We start from the raw sequence: 24,675 nt of genomic DNA, 5'->3' as shown, positions 1-24,675 counted from the left end.
ACAAGGAGCTTTTAGCCCAACCACCTGGACAGAGATGCATTCAGGATTTGGCAGAGGGCTGTGGGAGCAGCAACCTATGCTTCAGGGATGTTGCATCCTCTGTCCCAGCCTCCTCCCTCTCCTCCACACACTGGTGCTAGAAGACTGCTGCAGGAACATTTTTAAGTCCTCAGAGCATGTAAGGATCCCCATCCTTTCCCTCTGTGCTCAGTCACGTCTTATCCCTTCCAAGGACTTCCCCTTCCCCCCCTCTCACTCATCACTGCTGCTTTTCCTGCTGTCCCCAGACGGGGAAGCTTCAGAGTCACTCCAGCCTGCTCCAGCTGGGCTGTGCCAGAGACAGCGGCAGCAGTGATGGGTGGAGTGGAGAGAAGGGGATGTAAACCTGAGCATGGAGGGGAAGGGGGCAGCAGGATTCTCACCTGCTTTGGGGACTTAAAAGAAGTCCCGAGTTTCCTAAGGTATGGTGCAGTCCAAAAGAGGGATGCAGCCATGGCACTGCACCCCCTCTGCATTCACCCTTCAGGGCACTTACCCAGAAAACAGGGCTTGAATTATAGGCTCCCCTTAACCAGAGGGGATTTGAACCTCTGTCCAGAGTAAGGTGCTCTAGTGCTCTACCCAGCAAGCTACAGGCTAGGCATCACCCAGAGCATACATCAGCCCTCTCCTTGAAGCTGACCCACTGGGCAATCAGGAGAAGATATGTGGGGCCAGGAAGAGAATCCGCCAGAGGAAGCGGGGGCACTTCATGAGATGGATGCTGCCCTGGAAGTGTGTGTGTTGGTGGGGAGGGTTCCCTGGGTTCTGGATTTTCTTTGTATAAAATGGAAAAATAGCTGTGTATAGTTTTGGCATCTTCAGGTTGGGCTCAGGACTCAGACCCATGGAGTTGGATACTCTTTTCTAAGGCAGTATTCAACTCACTGAGCCACCCTCCCTCTGACAGCGCAGCTTAGCAGAGAACAATCCCATGGCCAAAAAATTATAAAAGCATTAAAATACAATCCCTCTCCAAACCATTTCAACAGTGCTGAGCAGCATGGTGGGAGGGGTGGAGAAGGTGGCCCCATTCCCCACTCCAGGCCTTGCCTCTGGTAAAGAGTCAGCATGAATGAAGTGCCCGTATACTCTGTGTACCTGGGCACAAGAAGGGGCTAACAATACTTACCTCAAAATATGAAGACACCAAAAATAATCTTGTGGCTAAGGCCTCAGACTAGGCCTCAAGAGACACTAGATCAGCTGCAGACTACTCATGTGACCTGGAATGTATTGCCCAGAGTAAAACACTCACATGGTAAGAGCATATCTATACAATGCAGTAATGTGCAGATTCTCCTAACTACCTCTAGTTACATTAGCTAGATCAGGGATCTCTGCATTGTGCCATGTACACAAAGCCTGTGTTAAGGCCATGTAAAGGACTGAGATGACACACTCAAAATCAAGGCCTACAAAAATAATAAGCTGAAGCCATTGAGTTATTCTGACTTTTATTTCATTGCGTCTTAGTCCCCACAGTTGGTATAAAATCAGGAAAGCAAAGCCAAAAAAAAAAAAAAGAAAGAAAAATAACAACATAATGTCTGGAGTCTTAGCATCAGAAGGCACCCGATATGAGTCTACAGTAGGTTGCCAATACAATTCATTGCCAGACACACCTTTGAAACACAGAGACGTTTACAGAAGCTCGTCTCTGGAGGCTAACAACCTACAAGTTCCATCCAGAGTTTTGTTTCTGACCAGGAAGGGAAGAAGTGGGGTGGGGGGTGGAAAAAACCTTGGTTATAAAAGCTTTATTAAAAAATAATAATAAAAGCAACTTGTCTAAGTACAAAAGCAGTTATAGATCATTTATATTACACAGAATTATTTATCATGTCTATCTTTGCTGTTTATCTCATAAAACTGTTAATTGAATTTCCAGTGAGTAAGGTTAAATGGCTAGCGATATAAGGAATGGTAAATAGATAGCACCATTTCACATATTTGGTATTTTATTTCATAGATATACTGTTTTTGTTTCTCTCTCATCTTTAGTGTATCTACATGGCAAGGATAAAGTACATTTCAAGGTCATAAGCTACGATTCCCAGATGCTTTGGTTGTAAGTGGGTATGTGGGAGTTCACTTTGTACACAAGGCCACAAACAAGAAAGCATGCCATTCTAAGGGGAGGTTTTCAGAACAAGCCACGGGTGTTAAGGAACACAAGTTACACTGGTTTTCCATCGAACTTGTGGGTCAAATTTTCATAAGCACCAAAGTGATTCAGAAACCCGAGTCCCCAACTGGGTGTGGTGGGCAAGACAATGGGGACTGGGCTCCTAAGTCTTTTAGGCATTGTTCAAAAGTTGGCCCTTTGCTCCTAAATCCTTTAGGCATTCCTGAAAACATCCCCCTGGGATTTATACATGCACTTCAGTTAACAGGATCACAGCACTTGGTGGGGGGAATGAATCCTCTGCTGGTATAAACTGGCACTGCTCCATTCAAGTCAGGGGAGGAGCACATCAGCTGAGGACCTAGTCTGGGTGGGCATTCCTTTGATGGGCAGATTTGGGCTTGGGGTTGGCAGGGGTGGGTCACAGGAAGGCTTTCAAAGAGGGGTTCATTTCACCTCAGGGCAAAACAAAAACAGGAAAGAAAAATACTGCGCTCTTGTTATACTGTTAGAGTAATAGTTCCTTAGGCACTTTCTTTAGGCTTTAAAACATAGCGCATGGTCAACAAAAGCAAACAATACTATGTACATATATGTAAAAAGTGTTATAAATAGGTTTTTTAAACCATAGATACTATATACATCTTCAATTAACAAGTAACCATTTGTTTATTTCTTTTGTTTTTTTGTTTTTGTTTTTTGTTGGGGGGGGGGTTTCCTCGGGTTTTCTTTTTTGGTTAATTTTTTTTTCTGTTTTCTCGTCTATTTTTCCCCGCCTCTATCCCCTCCATGGATGTCACGAGTGCCCCTGTCTCGGCCACCTCGCCTCGAGCTTCATTATTCGCGCTTCCTTAAGATGATGTAGATCACTCCGCTGATGGCAGCCAACGGGAAGGCCACCCAAGCCAGGATGTAGGCAAAGCCGAAGGAGATGTCATCTGAGGGTATCTGCCACTCCGTGTATCTCACTGTGAAGATGGCTGCACCACTCATCACACATAGCCCTGGATCAGAGGAAGCAAACATGGAACAAGGGTGAGTGATGTCGTGCTGAGAACACAGGCCTGTGCATTTCAAGAACTGGTTTTACATCCTCATCAGGGAGGTTTGAAAGGACAAAGCTGAACAGCATCAATAAAACTCTTAAACTGCAGCGGAGGAAATTTAGGTTGGAGATTACGAAGACATTTCTGACTATGAGGATAGTTGAGTAGTGGGATAAACTGCCTAGAGAAGTCGTGAAATCTCCATCCCTGGATATTTTCAAGAGCAGGTTAGACAGAAAATACTTGGCTGGGATGGTTTAGTTAGGGATGATCCTGACTTGAGCCCTACTTTCCTACAATCCTAAAACCTTGCACCACAAAAAGAAAGCTGATACAAAATCTTAGGTGTATGGGAATACAGATGGAAAAACCTGCTGGGGAGTAAAAAATGATCAAATCATGTGAATCTATGGTCCATGATAGCTAGAGAGATGAAGAACCTTTTGGACTGATTCAAAGATACTGTATACGCTAAGTTTTAGCAGCTAAAATACAAGTTTCACGAACAGGTCTCGTGTGAGGAATTCAGAGTTACATTAGTTCGTGCTGAGCTTTGCAGTGCTGCAGCTAGATGGGTATAGGGACATGAGTCAGCTAATTTAAAGCTTCTGTGTCTGCAGTGTAGACAAACCATCAGATCTCATCCCTGGGGCATTCAGAGCTTACGTCCATTTCTCTGACACAGCAGAAGCTTGGGCTCATTTATGAATGCCCCAGGCCATGTGTTAGGTACAGGCACAAAACTTCCAGCAGTCATTTTACAGCTACAGGTATGACCCGGAGGACCATTCTGCCTATGAAATCCAAGCACACATCTGCCAAAGCTTGTTTTAAAAAGTGAAAAGGAAAGATGAAGGTGTTGGGCTAAGTACTTTCCAGATTTAAAGTACCAAATGCTGTACTAAATTTTACATTGCCAGGTAACTGCAATTTCTAGCACTTATGCAGTTTGGAGTCCATGCCACTTGGATTTCCTTGAACTCCCCAGCTGAGTTGCACCACAGCTGTGTAAGTGTCCAGGGGGAACAGAATTGCCTAAGTACACACATAATGCTGGGTAAGTCCCACAACTTTTGACCATAAAAACCATGACTGGTGGGTCTTTTAGCCCAGTTGCCTAATGGTTAGGACACTTGCCCAAGGAGAGGCTTGAGTTCTAGACACTCCCTCACCCAAAGGGGATTTGAACCTGCCTCTCCTACATATTGAAGTGCTTCAATTACCAAGACATGGGCTAGGTCAGTGGTGTCCAACCTGCAGCATAAGTGCCACAACAACTTGGCAGGCTCTGTGTTGCATACAGCAGATCAGGAAAGGGACAGGCAGCGTAGCAGCCAGTAGGCCAGAGAGTAGAAAGGAGAGCAGGACTGGATAGGCACCTGGCTGGGGTCTTACGACCCCTGCCACCCCCAGTGCTCCTTCCTGCCCATGGCGGGGGGTTGGACTAGATGATCTGTCTAGGTCCCTTCCAACTCACTGATTCTATGATTTTATGATATTAGGCAGGAAGGAGAGGAGGAGATTGGGCTGGGAGCACAGAGTAGGGAACCAAAAAAGAGCATCAGAATCAACAGAGGAAGGAGTTCAGAGCGGCACCCAGGGTGCAGGGCTCATTTGTGGTGTGTGCCTGCCAGAAAAGTTAGTTCTGCCTGGACATTGCACACAGCTCCCTCCAGTCCTCCTCCTGAAGTTGTTCTACTGCCACATACATTTACTTTTCATGGGATAAAGTATCTACCAGAACAGGGGCAGCCTGTGCCATACTGGGGACAGGGGCCAAACTAAGGCCCAGGACCCTTCCATGCCAAGGTAATAAGCATCATATTGAGCCACCCTCCCTCTGAAATATTTTTCTCCTCCTGACTGCCCAGTGTGCCTGCTTCAAGAGCAGGGCTGGACATGCTCTGGGCAATGTCTCATGCTTGGCCTGGTGATTGAAGCATTTTGTTTGCAAGTGACAGAACTAGGTTCATACGCCCTGTAGGCAAGTGGGGCCTAAATCCTGGATCTGCTGCTCCCTAAGCAAGTTTCCTAACCACTAGGTTACTGAAGTTAAAGTTGGAAGGGCCCTGCTCCATCAAACACCCATCATGGATTTTCTACAACTGAAGTTTCAGCAGTAACCATGTAACTGGGCACTTGTGTGGCTAGAGCACAGTCGACTAAGGATGCTCAGCAGGGAAACAAAGGATGTGGAATCAAACTGTGCACAAGTGCCTACACAAGGGCCAATGAGGCACATGGGGTGAAAAAAGATTTAGTCCACAGTGTCAGTGCCACCCTTAGGACATTCCTTAAATGATAAGGCATTCCTATTCCTTCTCTTTATTCTGCATGCATTGTATCCACTCCCTCGCTCCCCCAAGCCTCAGCCTGGGACCCCTGCACGGCACTTCTGGGAAAGGATCTGCTAGACAGTGGGCGCATCAATGCATGCACTTTACTGAGGAGCTCATTAATTATCTCTACGGTATAGCATCTCTGTCTACATGAGCAGCACTATTAGGCTGGAGTAAACTAACTAACTCCTCTGTAGGGTAGTACTCAAGTACTATCCTATGGTGGAGTTATTTACTCATAGTTGGTAGGGTCAGAAGAGATCTGAGCGGATCATCAAGTCCAAACCCCTGCCATGGCAGGAAAGGAAGCTGGGGTCAAACGACCCTGGCAAGGTGTCCATCTAGCCTCCTTTTAAAGACCCCCAGAGTAAAAGTGAGCACCACTTCCCTTGGAAGTTAGTTCCAGATCCTAGCCGCCCTGACTGTGAAGTAGTGCCTCCTGATATCCAGCCTGAATCTGCTCTCAGTCAACTTATGGCCATTGTTCCTTGTTACTCTGAGTAGTGCTTGGGGGAACAGGGACTCTCCCATTGCCTGCTGGTCTCCCTTGGCCAGTTTATAGATGGCCACCAGATCCCCCCTCAGCCTTCTCTTGTGGAGGTTGAACAGGTTCAGGTCCCGTAGCCTCTCCTTGTAGGGCCTCCCTTGCTGCCCCCTGATCATGCGAGTGGCCCTCCTCTGGACCCTCTCCATGTTGTCCACATCCCTCCTGAAGTGCGGTGCCCAGAACTGGACACAGTACTCCAGCTGCGGCCTGACCAGTGCCCATTAGAGGGGGAGGATCACCTCCTTAGACCTGCTCATGATGCATCTGTGGATGCATGACAAGGTGCTGTTACCCTTCCTGACTGCGTCCCCACATTGGCGGCCCATGTTTACCTTGGAGTCTATAATGACTCCAAGATCCTTTTCTGCCTCTGTGTTGACCAGAAGGGATTTCCCCAGCCTGTAGGTCTGCTGCTGGTTCTTCCTCCCCAGATGCAGTACCCTGCGCTTGTCAGTGTTGAAACACATCCTGTTCTCATCCTCCCACCCTGGTAACCTGTCCAGATCCAATTGCAGCCTGTCCCTCCCTTCTAGCGTGCCCACTTCTCCCCACATCTTAGTGTCATCTGCGAATTCGAACAAGGTGCTTTTCACTCCCTCATTCAAATCGCTGCTGATGTTGAACAGTTCGGGCCTGAGAACCGATCCCTCGGGGACTCCACTGCCCACATCCCTCCAGGTCAAAAATGACCCATCCACCACCACTCTCTGGGTGCGCCCCTCCAGCCAATTGGTGACCCATCTGACTGTGTAGGCATTGACACCACAATCTCCTAAGTTTTTAACGAGAATGGGGTGAGAGACATCTACCACAACACCTGCGTCCAAGGATTTTGTAACCTGGTCGTAGAAGGCCACTGGGTTGGTCTGACAGGACCTGCCTCGAATGAACCCTTGTTGGTTGCCCCTAAGCATACACTCCCCTGCTTGCCCCTCACAGATGTGCACCTGGATAATTTTCTCAAAGAGCTTCCCCAGGACCAAGGTAAGACTAACAGGCCTATAATTTCCTGGGTCCTCCTTCCTCCCCTTTTTTGAAAATGGGGACCACATTGGCCCTTTTCCAGTCCTCTGGCACCTCGCCAGAGCACCATGAGTACTCGTAAAGCTGTGCCAGCGGTCCCGCAATGACCTCTGCTAATTCCCTCAGCACTCTGGGGTGGAGATCATCCACTCTGGGGTGAGATACTCCACCACAATGCACACGTAGACAGTGACTAGGGCTAGCTGGGACTGCTTGCCAGCTAGCCCTGCACTATTGCACCCAACCACAGCCTCCACAGCATGTTGAGCCAGGGCAGAGCAGCTTCAGGCTAGCAGGCTGACACCACCCCCCCCCAGTGTCCCCTGTCATTTGGGGCTGCATTGCCCTGGCTCATCATACTTCAGTCCCAGGCACATGTATAAAAGCTGTGGCCGGGAGCAATGAACTCCAGCACAAATTGTGCCAGAGTTTATTCAGGTGCACTAATCGCACGTGTAGATGTGCCCAATATCAACAGTATCCACTCTAGCACTGCACCAAAAAATATCAGCCTCCAACATTACAAAGCTCTTGCACAAAGCCACCACTATTTCCCACTGCAAACAAAGTTTTTTAGTTGATCCCAGCAATTCTATTATATGTTCACTGTGCCATCATTGGAGCTAACTCTGTTCCAAATCTCTCGGACAGACCTTGGGACCACCTACATCTAACCACAGTGATATTTGAGCTGCTATTTTGCTTTACACTGTCCCTTTGTTCAAATAAAGTGCAGAAGTGGGAATATGTTTAATTAACAAGCTGCTGCTGCAGTTTCCATTTTCTGAGCAGAGACGAGAACTCCTACTGCATTAGCCCATGCAGAAAAAGCAAAACAATTGTCTCTTGACACTGGCGAGACAGAAAACAGGCTTGAATCTATGCCAAAGTCACCTACAGATAACTTGAAATACAGCAGCAATTGTCCATTTAAGGAATGTGGTTGCATAGAGCACATGCTAATGACTGTTTCCACTGGAGACACAGGAAGGACTGTAGCATAACTGATTCTGAGTATGGGAATATGCTCAAAGGGTAAAGCTCACGGTGAGCAGTCAAGGGTGCCAGGTTTTGTTTCCTGGTGACCTGTAGCTGAGGAGACCCACACATTTACATGTGCATACACACAGGCATTACTGTGAGTAATACGTATCTTCTAGGGAGGGCTATCAGTTCTTAATTTGCTGATCTCTGTAAAGTGCTTTGCTATCCTTAAATTGAGAGAGAGATAAAAATGGGACAAGGTTATCACAACCATGTGCCCAAGGTACCCTCATGGTAACGTGACATGGCAAGTAGCAGCCATCGACCACCACAGACTTGGAAGACTTGAAGTCTAGCCTTCCATTTCATGGAGTTAAAGTCTGAAAAACAGACTGGTGGTTTCTACAGCCCTTCCCCTTTGTGCACATCACAAATCATAGTAAAACCCACCACAAGTGAGCTTCTGCAGCTCTGGGCAGAAATCCTGCATAACAGCAACCAGCTGGGATCTTGGTAAACGCATAGTGCCATATTGAAAATGTCTGTATACTTGCCTCTGGCCAGTGCTCACTTCTGTAAGCACTAACACCAGCGTTCACCTTACTGAAAGTCCTGTCCGTGACTAAACTTAGCTAAACTTCCTTACCTGTTCCCACAAACAATCCCTTGTGCCCTGTCTGACTTAGTCCTCTTCCAACACCAATAACTTTGTGTGAGCTACTGCTGTGATTGCTTGCATAGCAGTTTTCCATATCAGGGTTTTCCAAGATGCCCTGGGACACATGGAATGGGAAGACCCCTAGAAAACCACTGTTTCTGATAGAGATTAAAACATTACTACCCAATGTACAGAGTACTCTCCTGCTCAGTGCAGAGCAAAATAGTCTTCTGAAATGAAAAAGGATTCAGGGGCTGAAAGGATCAACTTGTGAGGGAAAACTGAAAAGGCAGAGGGCTGATTCCTCTCCACCTCATATCATGTGCATAGCTTTTCTTAGGGATGACTGTAGCTGTCTACTAAACTAGATTGAGCTCATACATCTTTTCCATCCTAATGCATACAATCCCATCATTCCTAAAGAGAGACATTGCATCACAGTGCAAATTAGCTTCTTCCCACCCCCAGTTCAAAGGCTGTATGTAAATTTGAATCAACCCAGCAGCTCAGGAACACCCTGGAGCTGCTGCACTTGACACACACATTAGTTCCAACCTCAGCAGGGCTGATGAGTCAGGTTTCCCAAACAGAGGAGTTTACATAACGGCGCTTAGCTTTGCCGACTGAGTCACCCAGTCAGGAAGTTCCCTTGAGGGCAGGAGCATCCAGGCAAAAAGTATCAGGGATAAGCGATGTATCTGGAAACAGCCTTCTCATCACCTACCACCAAGACAGTTTATAGGAGTTTCATCTAACATCAGTGAAACTTCTGCTGCTCAAACCAGCTCTGCCTGAGAGGTTAAATAGGAAAAAGCCAAACCAACAATGTGTACTCCTCTTCAAGGGCTCCTGATTCAAGGCTCCTCTGGGTGGTAGGCCTTCAGGGGCTATATATAGGGCAAGGATGAACTACTACAGGAATTTGCTTCTTTAGCTTAAACACTGGTCCCTCTTTCTGGTGCACATGCCAACTATTTGGAAGCCAAGCTGAGCCCAGCTGGCTTCTCTGCCTGGGGCTTCTTAGTTCCAGACCAGACACTCCCCAGCAGAGCTAGAGACACTGATTATGTGGTCACTGTACACTCACGACTTTTTGGAAATTCAGGGTAACAAAGACCAGCTGCTGCCCTGAGTTTTGCAATACAGGAATGGAATAATTGGCATGGGCACTGGATAATGGACAATAGCTTTTTTCCTCACCACATTCAGGCTGCAGTCTAGAGAAGGCTGAGGCCCTGTTGATAGCTGGTGACCTGTCAGTATTCAGACACACCAACACTGCACACCACAGTGCTGTGTAGAGGCACCTGGGCTAGTTCAGGCACTGGAAGCAGAACAGTCACATTAGCATGCCATTCTGCCCTAGATAATGCAACCTGCTGAGCTCATTTAGAGCACCTTTAGTCAGCGCTGCCTTGTGATGTCCCTGTCTCAAATGATCAAGAGATGTAGTTATTAGGCCAAAAATCATTCTTATGGTAGAAACACTTAAGTCTGTGGAGTCACATCAGAAACAAATTCCCTCCAGCTGTCCCTGCATGTGCCACAAAGTGTGTATGTGTAACTAATTGTTGAAGTATCCCTCTCTCTGGCTTGCTCTGTTTTTTGCTGTCTAGGTAGTGATACACAGTAGCCGATTTTTAGAGGTGTTGAGCCTGCACCATGCCTAACTGTGAGCAGTATGTGTGGTAGCTCATCTATCAGGGACTGAACCAAGCACCTGTAACTATTACAGTTTGAGCTGAGGTCTTCAGCCAGAGCTGTAACAGACTCCTGCCCCTGTGAAACGTGTGACACACACACACTGACAAATGGATTACACCCCTGTGCATCTAAGGCAGAACAGGCCCCTGGCTATCCACACCCCATTCCCCTCAATTATGACCTATGATGACATAGCCTAGTACATGCCATTTCTGATGCATTATCATTGCCAAGCAGTGCAGCTTCCAGAAGAGCTGATTCCCTCTGCCCCAGTTCTAACCCCTGTCAGTTGTAATCAAGTAATAACCACACAGGGCCCTCTTTGGTATTCAAGAGCTTTCTTGTTTCCTGCTACAACCTTCATGCCTCTCTCTGAAAGCATTTTCCCTGTACATACTCAAAGCCGCCACCTATTTATCATTCTCCACTTACCGGCAAGGATCTGGAAGATTCCAGTAATGTAAAACCGTCCTCCCTTGGTGAGTGTAAACAGCTGGCAAAAGAACAGGAACAAGGACAGCACGCTGAAGATAATGGAGAGGATCATCATCGCCTGGACAGACTGCAGCCATTCTGGAGAAATAGAAACACACAGTAAGGCAAGGTCTGCATGTCCAACCAGGCCTCCAAGTGGAAAACATAATGCAAGGTCCATCACCATGGACTTTGGTGGAGTCTGGATCAATCCCAGAGTTGTGTATGTGTCTAGGCAACCCCTACTGAATTTGAGTCACACTGGTACCCCCACTCAGATTCTGTAAGAACAGCGAGGGCCCAGCTCAGATAGGTTTTTCCAGCTCCAGCTTCTGCAACTTATAGGAAGAACAGACATCCTCCCTTTATCAGACACTAAGTCAGCACAACCGTTTCAGGCTTAACACTAGGAAAAACTTCTTCACAGATAGGGTGCCTGACGGTCAGAGTCACCTGACCCCAATCGTCTTTCCTGCCTAGTGCAGGGCGGCTGGACCCAATGATCTTGCAAGATCCCTTCCAGCCCCTAACAATCTATGAAGCTATAAGAAAAGCATCCTAAGTGGCCTCTGCAGAAGCCAACCCCAGTTACAGAAGGAACAGCAACCCCAGGATTGTTAAGGGTGAACCTTAGGCAAGCCCTGTGCAATCATTCAAATCACAGTACGGTCTCAGTGCTAGTCACAGATATAGGTGTACCCCGGGCTGGCATGGCAAATATAGTAAGATCGCAATTGTTGTCCTGGGTACAGTTCTACCCTAGACCTGGCAAGACATCTACATTATGAACTCAGTGCTGGTATTGTTCTGCCCCAGTGGTAATATGGAAAGAATAGTATGATCTGTGTGCTAACCCTCCCAGTGCTACCATTAAAGTTGCAATATAATTCCAGTGCTATTTCAGTCTGGTGCCAGTGTTGGTATGAAAACTACACTATGATCTCAGTACCAACTCCAGGTCCTGTATAGGGCCAGCAAAGAAGGTACAGTATATGATCTCAGTGTTAACCACTGGGTCAGTTGTACTTCACCAATGGCAATGAAACAGATAGGAGATTGCTGATTCATCTTGTCCATGTTTGCTCAGCCATGGAAATGAGATTTCAAAGCTGCCAAAGAGACCTGAACCTCTCATTTCCATTCACATACCTCAAAAGGATTGAAAATAATGGATAAGGCATATCTGAAAGTGTAACAGTAACTGTTTACTTTCTCAGATGTCACTTCCTGTGAAGATGATGCTCTTAGAGTATTTGAGCTATGTGTTCAGCAACAATCAGTGGTTCTTGATATTTGAGAATAAGACTTGTGGGAAACTAGGAAAACTAGGATATTAGAACATGCCACCTAATCAGCAGGCAACACGTTCATTTATAACTCGGAGAACATTCATTTATAACTCGGGGACCAGCAGGCACTGGGGGAGTCCCTGTTCCCCCAAGCACTACCAGGAGTGACTAGAAATAACGGTCACAAGCTGGCAGAGGGTAAATTCAGACTAGACATCAGGAGGCGCTACTTCACTGTCAGGGCGGCTAGGATCTGGAACCAACCTCCAAGCGAAGTGGTGCTGGCTCCTACCCTGGGGGTCTTTAAGAGGAGGCTGGATGAACACCTTGCTGGGGTCGTTTGACCCCAGTACTCTTTCCTGCCATGGCAGGGGGTCGGACTCGATGATCTGCTCAGGTCCCTTCCGACCCTACTAACTATGAAACTATGTTCACCTGCTTTCACATTAGAGCTCCATCCAGGATCCACAGAAAACAGAAAGACTCTCTTCACTAGATTTTGTATTAGGTCCCCAGAACATAGGTCCATTAGAAATACAGAAGTCATGCACAATGACTATGGGACAGAGCAGGCCAAAGCCACAGATAAAATAAATTACAAACATGCTTGCTTGTCCTTATTGAATTCAGCCCTTAAGAGAGACATTTTACCCGTTGCCATACTCAGCTATGATAAAGGCAGGAGTTATCATTGTTTCATGTAGAGGTAACAGAAGCACAGGGAAGGGAAGTAATTTTATAGAGAAAGCAAGTGGCAGAGCCCATAGTAGGAACCACGGGCCAGCTCCTCAGCCAGTGGGAATACAGCAGCACTGAACTTTCTTGAATTCTCTGCTCTCACCACTGCACTGCACAACACTGTCTTACTCTCAGTGGATATTTTGAACAGGCCACTCTCACAAAGCAGCACTTGTCCATGAGAAACGACTGTTTCTATAAAGAGGGGATTGAAACATGAGCCAATTATAAAATAAAACTGTAGTTTAACTGAAATGTGGTGGTTTTAGCCGCATTGTGGTTTCAGGTTCTGTACCCTGCTTGGCCTGCTCTTTAGCCACATGCCTTCTGGCATAACCAGTGACAAGCCAGTGTCTAGCTGTCTGTGTTGCTCCACTTGTGTGTTATGCAATGGGAAGAAATTTGAGAGCTCAAAAGTCAACATCTGCTCTCATTAACATGGACGAAACTCCCACTGAATCCATGTGAGCTGTACGTGTAGAACAGAGAGCACAATTTGGTCCCAGAAGTCTAAATACAGGACTTCAGCCAAACTTCTAATTATAATCCAGGCCTGGATCAGTCTATTTGAGCACGAAGAAGAAAGAGTGAATGCACACTTTTGGAAAAGTCCCATGGAATTTAACAGAAAATGCTCATTTCACTATAGGTTTCCCCGGAACAGTCTATGGACTTTAATAGAAAATTATATTCCTAAAACAAAGTACTATAGAGCAGCATGTACAACTTTCATTTTATTTAGTTCACAGGGGTTTAGCATAATTTTTACCAAACACTGCTGAATATCCACAGGACCCTGTTTGTTTCATACCTGTTGCAGTCTATTGAGGTTTTAGATGAGGACGCCTTGAAAGATGCACATACTACATGCCTCAATCCCAACTGAATTCAAACTCCTAGGATTATACTTCTGCTTCCCTACAGTGTTATGGAATGGGTCCCGATCACATGAGCAAAATGAAGTCACAGGGAGGTCACTCTGGCCATCCCAAACCGCCCTGTCCAAAACACTTACGTAATGTCAGTCTGCACTGTCAAAAAACGTTACTGCATTTGCTTCCAAAGGAGGGTGCATCTGAAGTGCCAGGAAGCAATTCTTGTATCTATCCATTTGTGGCAACATTTGAATTTGCAAGAGTTTTCATCATTAGTAATGCTACAGCGTAAGCAGTTGTCATTTCAATGATCGTGCTGTAGTTTCACTGTACATTTTAAAGGCTGTGCAAATAAAACATTCTGAATGCCTTCTCAATCTCAAGTTCTCCTGTCGGATCAACAAAACCTCAGCCTGGGCACTTTCCTTCAGATCTACTGTGCTGCAAAACATTTTGGAATGCAGCTGTGCTATCAGTGAGATAAGGCTGTTAAAAGAGCTGCTAATGTAATCAGTCATAAATAAAACATTGAACCCCTTGTACCTCAGCCCCACCTGATGAGCTATCAGGAAGAGCAGCATGGCTAATGGTCTCAGTGCACTGAAGGAAGAACACCATGTTTCTTCTGTATGCAGAGAAGTGTCAGGGGAGGAAGACGGAAGTTCATAAGTGTAAGAGGACTTACAATCATAATTGTTGTCTCTTCCCCTAGTAAGCTTTAGATTCCTCCTAGTAATCTTTAAGCTACCAAGTAAGGAAAGAGTGTTCACTGAAGCAGCTGTGTGATGAAAAGCCTACTGGCCTGCACCCACAACCCTGGACCATCGCGTCCACACCCGCATCACTGGAGCCCACAGCAAACCACTTGCAAGCTCAGGGACAAGTTCAAGGTGGATAGCCTTGATTTAAAACCCAATGGAAACAACAAGAGTCTGTCGTGATTTCAATAATCTTTGAGCCTGGCTCTAATTCCTAGAGCAGAATTTGTTGCATTTGGAGGGGATTGCTTCTGGTGATTATGTTAAGAAAGGGCTTTTGGGCAGAAAGCAGTTCCAGTGAGTTCGAACATGGTGGGAGTCAACAGCCCTTTTAAGGGCATCAACCCATCATTGTTTTTGGTGCTGTATGCGAATGGGTGGTAACAAATATGCAGGTCCTAATAACAAAAACAGTCATGTATATGCAGTCAATGACTTTATGAAGCAAGGAAAGCCACTGAGGATGACTGGCCCTTCCTGGCCACCACTGCTATCACAAAATAGGAGCACCAGGGCAGGTACGTCAGCAGTCAAGGAATCTAGTGGATAGTGCCCTAAAATGAGACCCTCAGTGCCCAGGCTCCAGGCTGGGGTTGTACTCATAACCTGCTGTCTGATGTTGCTTCTTGGCCGCCTCTATCAAATGGGGGCACTGGTACTTGACCAGCTTATAAATGCTGTGAAACCAACAGGTGGAGGGTGTATTGTTAATAAAGATTAAGGGAGTATGGTTTCCACATCTAATTGCATTTGGCTCCTTTAAAAACCTCTTCTTATAAATGCAGAGTGCTGCTCATAAGTTGCTGCCCAAATTATGTTAGTTAGTTCCCCTGACTTAGTCTTCTGCCTTACCAAGATGCCTACAAGTCAGTTACTCTGTTTGTGGAAAATAACATCAAACTACCTGAATATACAACTGGCCCGTCAAACCTATTTACTCTCAGACTGCTGTAAAGAGTACTATATTTATGGTTTCTCTTGTGGAGTGAGTCAGTTATCCCACTTTTCTCAAGCATCTGGGCAGCTAAATGATTGTGTCTTTGTTTTTGGAAGGTGGTGGAAGGAAATCTAGTGGGAAAGAAGGCTGCCATTCCTTGGGCTGCTGTCTACACAGGTCTAGGTTTCTCTATAGTAGAGAATAAATCTAGGATCCACACTGGTCATCTAATGGCCCTTTTCCCTGACACTAGTAATGAAAATTTTGGAATTATTTAAAGGGTCCCTGAGAAATTAAAGGCCTGAAGTTTAGAATTTGAGAGATCAGGGTTCAGCTCACTGCTTTGTTACAGACACCCCTGTGTTGTCTTGGAAAAAAAACACATGCAGGATGCATGACTAAACTCTGCATCTGTAAAATGAGAATAGCATTGCTCTGTATCACAGAGGTGGTATGGGAGTAAATGCAGCAATGGGTAAATGCATTCAAGACCATAAAGCTAGCAGATGGACATGTTGACCATATAAATACTTTGGACAAATGGAGGTGGACCTTGTCAGGGTAAGAGCAATGGAAATGTTTTCTCACTAATGTGTACTGATCTTGTGCGGCAGCACACACCCACCACTGCCTCATGCTGTCTTGTAGCTTCTAATACTAGTTTGAAGGTATGGACTTTGTCCTCCTGAAAGGTCACCAAGCACTTTACAAGCTGTATGGAAACAGGAACAGCCCAAATGCATGCATCAGTCAAGGAGATAGCTGCTGCACTTAAGAAAACCACAGACCAAATGAAAGGGAAATGCGACTGGATTCAATGGATCTGCCTAAGGAGGATGAAAGCTGTCCAACACTGCCAAAACTGTGGTACTAGGGTATCTAAATATTATAAACTAGGGGATATTAAGCCAACCTTCCTGAAGAGACACATGAAGATCATCCAGGATGTGTATTACTCACCTTTAGCTCTTTTCCAAAACTAAATTCATCTCCCCAGCTGTTTACTAACAACTAGGAAATACACAGCACTGTGACCACCTGCATCACAAAAACCCCCGGTAATCTGGGAAACCCAAACATGCCCCTGCCCTCCATCCAGCTACAGTTCCTGAAAGGATGGTTTGTTTGAATCAAACTTTTGCTTGCTGCTTTTGACTAGTCTAAGTCTGGACCTCATGTGGTTGCTAATCCACACACCTGTTTTCCTAGGAAAAGGTAGGCAAAAAGCTAATGTTGCCTTTGCTTTGTTCCAAATAAACCCCATGATCCCTGTAGTAATTAGTGAGGCTTATGCTAACTTCCAACTGATGCCTCTCTCTACAAGCAACCCAGAGCTGATCCCATGGAGGGCAGACATCATGGTTCTTTCATGTCATGCAACTCCAATTAGAGTAACAGGTATAGCATGGTACAAGTGCACCCTGCAGCTGAACACATTCCCAGCTCTACCGGGTATTGAACGCACTGAGAGTAGCAGGAGCCCTCCTGCTAGAAAACTCCACTTCACTGGCAGGAATCCTTATGGGGGGAGGGCAAGAGGGAATTAGCTCCTCAAGAATGTGGAAAACGTAGTCAAGTTCCTTTCATGTCCACCGCCCCAGGCTGGTGGGGGTGTAAAGAGAAGGTGTCTGGCATGGCTTCACAAGATTGCTGACTGATAAAGGGTCTAAGTGCTGCCTGGGGAAGGTCCCTGGGGGAGCTGTTCAATGATACTCTATCTGCCCATGCTCCACCCTTGCAGCTTTCTTTACTTTTATGCCCAATCCCTTTGCATACTAGCAAAAAAGACATCCCAGCATGTGCAGCCCAAGCAGCTCGCTGACATTCCTGAGCATTCAGAACGTGCTTCCCTTAGTCGTCCAGCCCCACAACAACCTCTACCACATGCCATGGTCAACCATGGCAGTATGGTCCAGCCTGAGAGTGCTGCCATGGCACTCAGAAGCGATGAGGTCTAGTGCTGGCTTTGCTACGTGACCTGAGACAAATCAAGTCACTCCTCTGCAGACTTGTGCTTTTACTCCCTCCCTTGTCTCCAGGGGAAAATCTTTCTAGTTATGCTGCATGTATCATTATATTGGGAAATGACCTCTCAACCCACCCAGGCTTAGTACTCTTATTTCAGTTTAAGAAAAGCTTCTTTTCATTTAGCTTCACCTCCTCCCAAGCAATGCAAGCTAAACCAAGAGTTGCTTTTCTCAGAAGAAAAGTCCTCACATGGGTGGCAGTCTCACACTGCTCTCCTGGTTTCCTTTCACACCGCAGATTATACCAAAAGACCTTTCTGTGTAGACAGAACCATAGCCTAGAAATAGATGTCACCAAAAAGAGCGATTCAGCTGTGCCACCATGTGTTGCGACACAGCTTATTCACTTCAATGGGCAAAGCACACATTGCCCCTTGTCCCACACTTGATGGTGAGGGACAAGTGGCAACGTGATCCTCCCGCATCCCCTGCTGCCCCAGGGCTGGCTGAGCAGAGAAGCACTTTTCCCTGCTTCCCCAAACCCACACTGTGTCTGCAGCAGCAGGGAAAGGAGGGTTTTCCCCTACCCAGCCAGCACTTTCCCCCCTGCCCAGGACCCACAGCACCAGAAGGTAATAGATGTCCACAGCAGAGTCTATCACTATCTTTTGTTATGCCACTGGTTTTCCTATCATGTGACATGACAAAGGGTAAGGACATCTATCTGCTCTGCATTTGTGCAACCGTAAAGTTTTTTAAAGGCAGCACAAATGAGAAATCAGAGAACATCTGTTTCCACCCTTAGACTATGAACTCTTAACTTCATATGTACAGCACCAGGAAGAATGAGGCTCCGATTTCACTGAGGCTGCAGGTCTTAAACAGTCCGAACTACCTCCAACAGTGATGCTATGCACACCCAGCAGTGTTCTGCCCATGACATTTTTTCACCTAAACAGCATCAGTAGAAAGTAGGGTTAGTAATGAGGCCAGTTTCTTGGATCACCACATTTATTTTGGGAAGGTGTTTTTGCCTATTGTTGCATTTGTTATTTCCTTCAAACTACATCCTCACGTTTTAGAGCACTATGGCAAACAAATGGACTAGAAACCCAATGCAATGGTGTCAGAAGCTTATCCCCATGACAATACACAGCGCTTTGCCATCCAAGGATGCAGACGATGAATGGAGTTTCCCACTTCCGCTGTCAGATAAGTTACCATTGCTATTTTACATATCAGGAAACAGAGGCAAAGACGAGTTAAGCCTCTGGTTATGATTTCTAGAGCCATCAATGAGTTCTGAGTTATTCCTATTGCAGTCACCCTACATAAGATCCCCTGTCATGAGCAAGAGCCCAGTGCTATGTGCTGTACAAATGGGGAACAAAATGCAGCCACACAACTCCCATGGATTTATTCAGCAGCAGGAGGCCACTGTAGGCTGTAGACATAAACAGTGACTGACAAACCACACCAACAGCTGCAGACTGAACATCTAGCAAAACCTAAGTTATGAATAATATGGGCTTAAGCTGGTATACAATCAATAAACAATAAGATTAGTCAATAATAAATAAGCTTGCAATTCATTCATAAGCAACAGCCTGGGAAAGTAGAATAAGAATCTGTTAATCAAGGTCAATAATGTCAGGCTAGGGCAAGTTTGAATAACTGATTTTGAGAAAGTGCTAAAAGTAACAATTGATGTTTTTGCCTTTTGAGCCGAGTTGAATTGAAGGTCAGCTAGAAATGTATTTAAATAATCACGTATCTTTGTTAACTGAATATGGTAAAGCCAAAATGTGTGCTATGCATAGAAAAGAAGTGGAAATAAGAGGTAAAAGTGTTCTGGGAGTGTGAGTCTAGGAACACAAAGAAAAAGAAGGAATCCACCATGGAAACCGCCTGTTGTCTGCCTTGGCCATTTTCAGGGAACTTATGCTAAGCTACATAAGCGTGGCTAACACAGAAGGCTCAAAAGCCTGTTTACTACTAGCCTGGTTAGCATAGTAAAAGAAAAATAACATGCCAAGTAGCATTCTCAGATGATGAAGAAAAGAGAAAAATCCTCTTTCCCAAGACTGTAATTGTCACAAGGGAACAGACCCAGCTAACTGGCTTCTTTCAAGTCCATAGAGAAACTGGTTCGGTTCAGTTCCTGAAGTCTTGGTGAAACAAAGACTTACACCAACCAGAGAATAATTATTAAAGCAAACCATGTATCAAATATTGGATATAAAAAAGAAAGTGGTTTTGGGGACATCTCAGCAAATTCAAGACAACAGCAGCCAATTGGAGTGCCACCCTCCTCCTCTTCCCTCCTGCATCTCCCCAGCCAATATAGGTAAGAATCTGTACTGTGCTGCTGCAGGTCTAGATAGGCATAGAGAAAAGTGCTTATTCTTGTACTTCATGGATGTAATCAATTAAAGGTTGGGTTATAGACCTGTCTCCTGCCTCTTTACCTGACTTGGTTAGTTATAATACCTTACCTTCTAAGAGAGAATGGAGGATTATAGGGAAATGTAAATGTATCTTAATTTGGTGTCCAAAAATTGTTAATCACTGTGGAAATCATAGCTCTCCCCTAATTTTGTCTAAACTTGCAAGAGTCCTGATCATAGACAGACTGTAGTTCCATCTCCCTAAAGACCTAATGGTCCCGGGTTTTTTGTAACACTACAGGAACATGAGCTGGTAGTCCTGACCCTTTCATTCCCCACCTCCTCCCAAGAACTTGATGTTCTTTAATGGGAATTTCTTGCAAAAAAGGGGAGGAAATTTAAAGAGCCAGAAACGATTTATGAGCAGGGATCCAGGTTTTCTGTTTCCCACAAAAAAAACAGAAAAAAATGCAAATTTTCCCCTTTGCCTGAGAAACATGTGGATTTTGTTCTTCCGCAAAGAGCCCTCTATAGGCTGGCAGAGTCCCAGTCTGCAGGAAGCTGGGAGGAAGCAGGAGGAGGGTGGGCAGGCAGGGGACACCATGTGAATGTACATCAGGGGCAGGCAGTTATTTTGGGCAGAGGGCCATTTACCGAGTTTTGGCAACCTGTCAAGAGCCACATGGGCAGCCCCGCCCCTTGACAGGAGCCCCGCCCCCAATTGCCATCCTGTGACCAAAAGTCCTGTCTCCTAACACCTGAACTTCGCCAGTGGAAGTCCTTCCCCTTGCCCCCGGAGTACTCCTTTCAGCAAGGGGTTTTGCCATCTCGGAACCAGAAAAATACCAAATTATAGTTTAAAAATCGAACATCTACAACATTCATTAATTTCATTTCAAAAAATATTTTTGCCCTGCTTTACATGTCTTAGTGTAGTGTACATAGAGGTGATTGCACAATAGCTTAAAATGAAGTCTTACTTTTGTATGTTGTGGGAGGTATGGGGGTGGGTATAGGTTTGTGGGGGCTGTGGGTGTGTGGGGGAGGGTGTGGGTTTGTCTGTGGGCAGGTAGATAAGGGTGTGGGTGTGTATGTGGATATGTGGGGTGTGGGTGTGTATGGGGTTTGTGGGGGAAAGGATGGTTGGCATGTGTGAAGGGATGTGGGTGTGAGGGTCTGCATGTATGGCAGTACAAAGGGGGTGTGGGTGCATGTGTATGGTGCAGTGTGCTTGTGAGACTTGCCCTATGAATACATACATACACACACTCCCTTATTGCACACACACAAACACACACTCTGTCCCTCCCTCACTCTTCTCTCTTCCTCTCCCTCCCTCATTGCATGGACGCACACATACATGCACACACACATCCCTCCTGCTCCTGGCCCCAGGGTACCAGCACAGGGACTGTGCTCCTGCAGTCCAGCGATGCAGCCAGAAGCCACATGGTGCTGGAGCAGCCAACAGGCAGGCAGGAAGTGGGGAAATGGCAGCTACAGGTGGGGGAAGTGGCAGCGAGTGGGGTGCAGGAGTATGGGGGATTGAAGCCCACATAGGGAAGAAGGGAGGGAATTGGGTAGGGCTGGGGCTGCTGCCCAGCTGGGGGCTGCGTGGGGCTTTGGGCCAAGGGCTGCAGCATGTAGCTGCAGAGCCCCAGCGGGGAGCAAGACAGGGTCACAGGTGGCTCATTTGGCTGGCTGTGGGGGGAGCTCGGCTGCCTGCCACTGCATGCACTCCCAGGAGGGTAGGAGGGACCCGTGCCCACCAGATCTGTGCACAGGGTGGGGGTGGGGGCAGGCTGCCCACCGCAGGCTTGGCCTTCCCACCCTGCTGCTCTCCCCTGGGGCCTCTGCAACCCAGCAGGTATGACCATGCTGCAGGGCACAGCAAGGCAGTGCAGGGAGGCTCACTGGCACTGTAAGCTCTGCGTTCTCCTGGCTACGTGTCCCCTGCATGTATGGAAGCAGCAGAGGCTGTGGTGTGGGGTTGTGCCCCTTGCTCCTGCTGCACATGCAAGGGGTGCATCACCAGGGCAGCATGGAGCTTGCAGCAAGGAGGTCCCTGCACAGCCCTGCTGTTCTCTGCAGTGCTGGGTCACATCTGCTGGGCTGTGGAGGCCCCGGGGAAGGTCACCAGGGTGGGAGCCAAAGCCCACAGTGGGCAGCCCACGCCTGTCCCTGCCCCAAGCACAGATCTGGAGGGCACGGATTCGCCCCTACCGCCCCCGGGAGTGCATGCAGCAATGGTAAGCTGGGCCCCCCGCCCAAGCCATCAGTAGGCAGGCAGCAGGCAGGGAAGCTGGGCTCCGCTCTGCTGCAGCAGGATTTAATCAGAGAATTCTCCATTTTTTATCAGGGAAAACCAGGATCCCTGTTTAGGAGGAACATAGGTGGGAAAGTTCTAAAACACCCATGGCTGAAGATGCTTTGTGGATGCATTTCAAGAGCACTAGAGCCCAAAAGCTTGCAAAGAACAATTTTACCAACTATTTAGTTGGTCCAGTAAAACCAGCATTTAAGCAAAGAACCTTGTCTGCCTATGTCCTTAGACCAACATGGCTACAAACAACAACCCTAAAAAGTTGTAATGTAGTAGCTCCTCACTGAGGAAATGTCATTGTTCCCTCGTGCTCTCTCCAGTTAAGTTGAAAAAGGCTCAAGTGATAGTAGGCTGCACAGCTCCCCTGCATTCAGATACGAGAGGCTTTCACTGCCCTGTGTTTGCACTGCACAGACCCAGACGTTCAGGCACCAGAAAGCAGCTGCTCATCGCTACCACTCCTTGCAAGGATGCACCTTGCCTCCTATAAAAAAGAAATTTTGCTATTTTTCCTCTTCCCTTGAGGCATCCTCTAAATCCATGAGACATGCCTGGGATTCAGATACAATTTAGCAAAACAACCTGCTTGGATCTTGCACATTTGCTTCCCAGAGAGGTGTCTCTGAATGCCTTGCTGATGAAGGAAAGCTACAGGCACTAAAGAAAAACAACAAGCTTCTTCTCACTAGCCTCATGTCTCCACCTCATGTCTCTTATTAAATCTCTAGGACCTGCTCTCCTTTCTGCGGTTTCTGGCACATGTGGTATGTCCTAAGAGCAGCTAGGATGCAAATGCAATAACCCAAAGGGAGTCCCCTGCCAGGCAGGACACCTGAACTGCTAGTGAGTCAGGGCATAAGGGTGACACATGTCATTTCTCATCTCTTACCCACCACCATCCCAATAACAACCACCATGGGCAAAATCCTGCACTTGACTGAGGCTGAGGAATGGCCTAGATACAAAAGGAAGGGCCTGGGTGGGGATGGTCTGGGAAAGCTGTGCATCAAACACTGTTCTGTGAAGACTTCCTGCAAAACCCTCCAGTGAAGTCTGGGGGCTTACCTGGCCCATGGATCTCCTGTCATGCAAGTTTATCAGTACCGTAAGAGCATTTAAAATAACCCTGGGAACACAGAGTAGAAGTGGGGAGGAAGGAGAATGTGCATGGAAGATGCATGATTTTGTAATGAAAATGCTGGATTGGGAATAAAGCAATCCTGGGCCTGATTCTGCTTTCAATTCTTCTGGAGACCCCACTGGCATCAGAGGCATTATTCTGATTCATGGGAATCAGGTAAGTGAGAAGAGAATCTAGTTCCTGCATTCTGTTTCCAGCTCTTCCTCAGACCTGCTGAGTGACCATGAGCTTAATCCTTGTATGCCTTAGTGTTGCCATCTGTAACCTGGGAATAATGATGCGTCTATCATCTATAGGGATGTGACAAGGATAACTGCATCACTGCCTAGGAATGCCATCAAACTGCTTGTAAATACAAACAGCTCATTCTTCGCCTCCTCCCACGTTAACTTATCTAGTCCAGGTGGGGTGGGATTCTGCCCTTAAAGAGTGCTTACAAGAGGTCAGCAGCATAAGGATGGGTAGGCAAGTGAGGTACACACCTCAGACACTGCCTAAGGTGGGGGGACTGCCTTACCCTTCACCTCCCCTCCCCCCTTTTGTAACTTTCCAGCTTCAGCTCTAGCAGAAGAGCAGCAGCTGCAGCATAGGACCATGTGAGTGAATATTACACTGAAAACTGGAACATCTTTAAATTTATCTTTGTACATTGAATAAGACAATTGCATCCAAGGTAACCTATAGCACATCTATCCCAAGGACCATATAGTACCGACTGCAGAGTTCCACTACAATAGTGCGGTGTAGTCAGACACTGCACCACTAAAACTAATTAACACTCCCTTGGTTTCACTCTGCTGCTGCTTAGCCTAACAATGAGCTGAGGCAGTGGAGCCATGTGCTTGCCAATTCAAGAAAGACACAGGTACCTCAGGTCCTATTCAGAGAGTTCTCTTCACACTCAGAAATACTCCTAGTCCGACACACTTGCGTTTTGCAGAAGTCAATGTGGCAGACCACACTTTGACCACGGAAAGCAACCAATTCGCTAATGGTCAGAAGCTTTTCCAAGCCTGCATCCTGCTTTTCCCACCCCAACTCATACCAGTTTGCTAAAGTAGCATCTTCCCATATCCCCTCTTTGATGCAGGCCTTTTTGCTTGTATAATGTATTTAAATATGCTGCCCATAATGGAAATAGATGATGAACAATAAACAGAATTAGATACTGGACAATATTTCTCTCTGGGGCTTCCAGATGTGGGTCCTTGGGCACAATGAGCAATATATAAAAAAAGCCTGAAAATAAATTCCTAAACAAAAGCAATATGACATACAAAAGATATAGTCAGTCTAACTCTTGGAACATACATACAGG

At 46.5% G+C, this 24,675-nt stretch overlaps 1 protein-coding gene across 1 annotated transcript in view; it reads right to left on the bottom strand.

The window, feature by feature from the left end:
* Positions 1 to 1,479: 1,479 nt before the first annotated feature.
* PMP22 (peripheral myelin protein 22) overlaps positions 1,480 to 24,675 on the bottom strand; it is a 38,921-nt gene continuing 15,725 nt past the window's right edge. The window contains exons 3-4 of the mRNA XM_019502375.1: positions 10,901 to 11,041; positions 1,480 to 3,171 (exon numbers count right to left, since the gene is read on the bottom strand). Of these exons, the coding sequence (XP_019357920.1) occupies positions 3,005 to 3,171; positions 10,901 to 11,041 (308 nt within the window). The 3' untranslated portion in view covers positions 1,480 to 3,004. The remainder of the gene's footprint in view (positions 3,172 to 10,900; positions 11,042 to 24,675) is intronic.

This window comes from Gavialis gangeticus, unplaced genomic scaffold, assembly GCF_001723915.1.
Source record: "Gavialis gangeticus isolate Ggan-Ray unplaced genomic scaffold, GavGan_comp1, whole genome shotgun sequence".
Taxonomy (NCBI): domain Eukaryota; kingdom Metazoa; phylum Chordata; order Crocodylia; family Gavialidae; genus Gavialis; species Gavialis gangeticus.
Note: the sequence above shows the minus strand (reverse complement) of the source record. Positions and strands in the feature narration are given on the sequence as shown.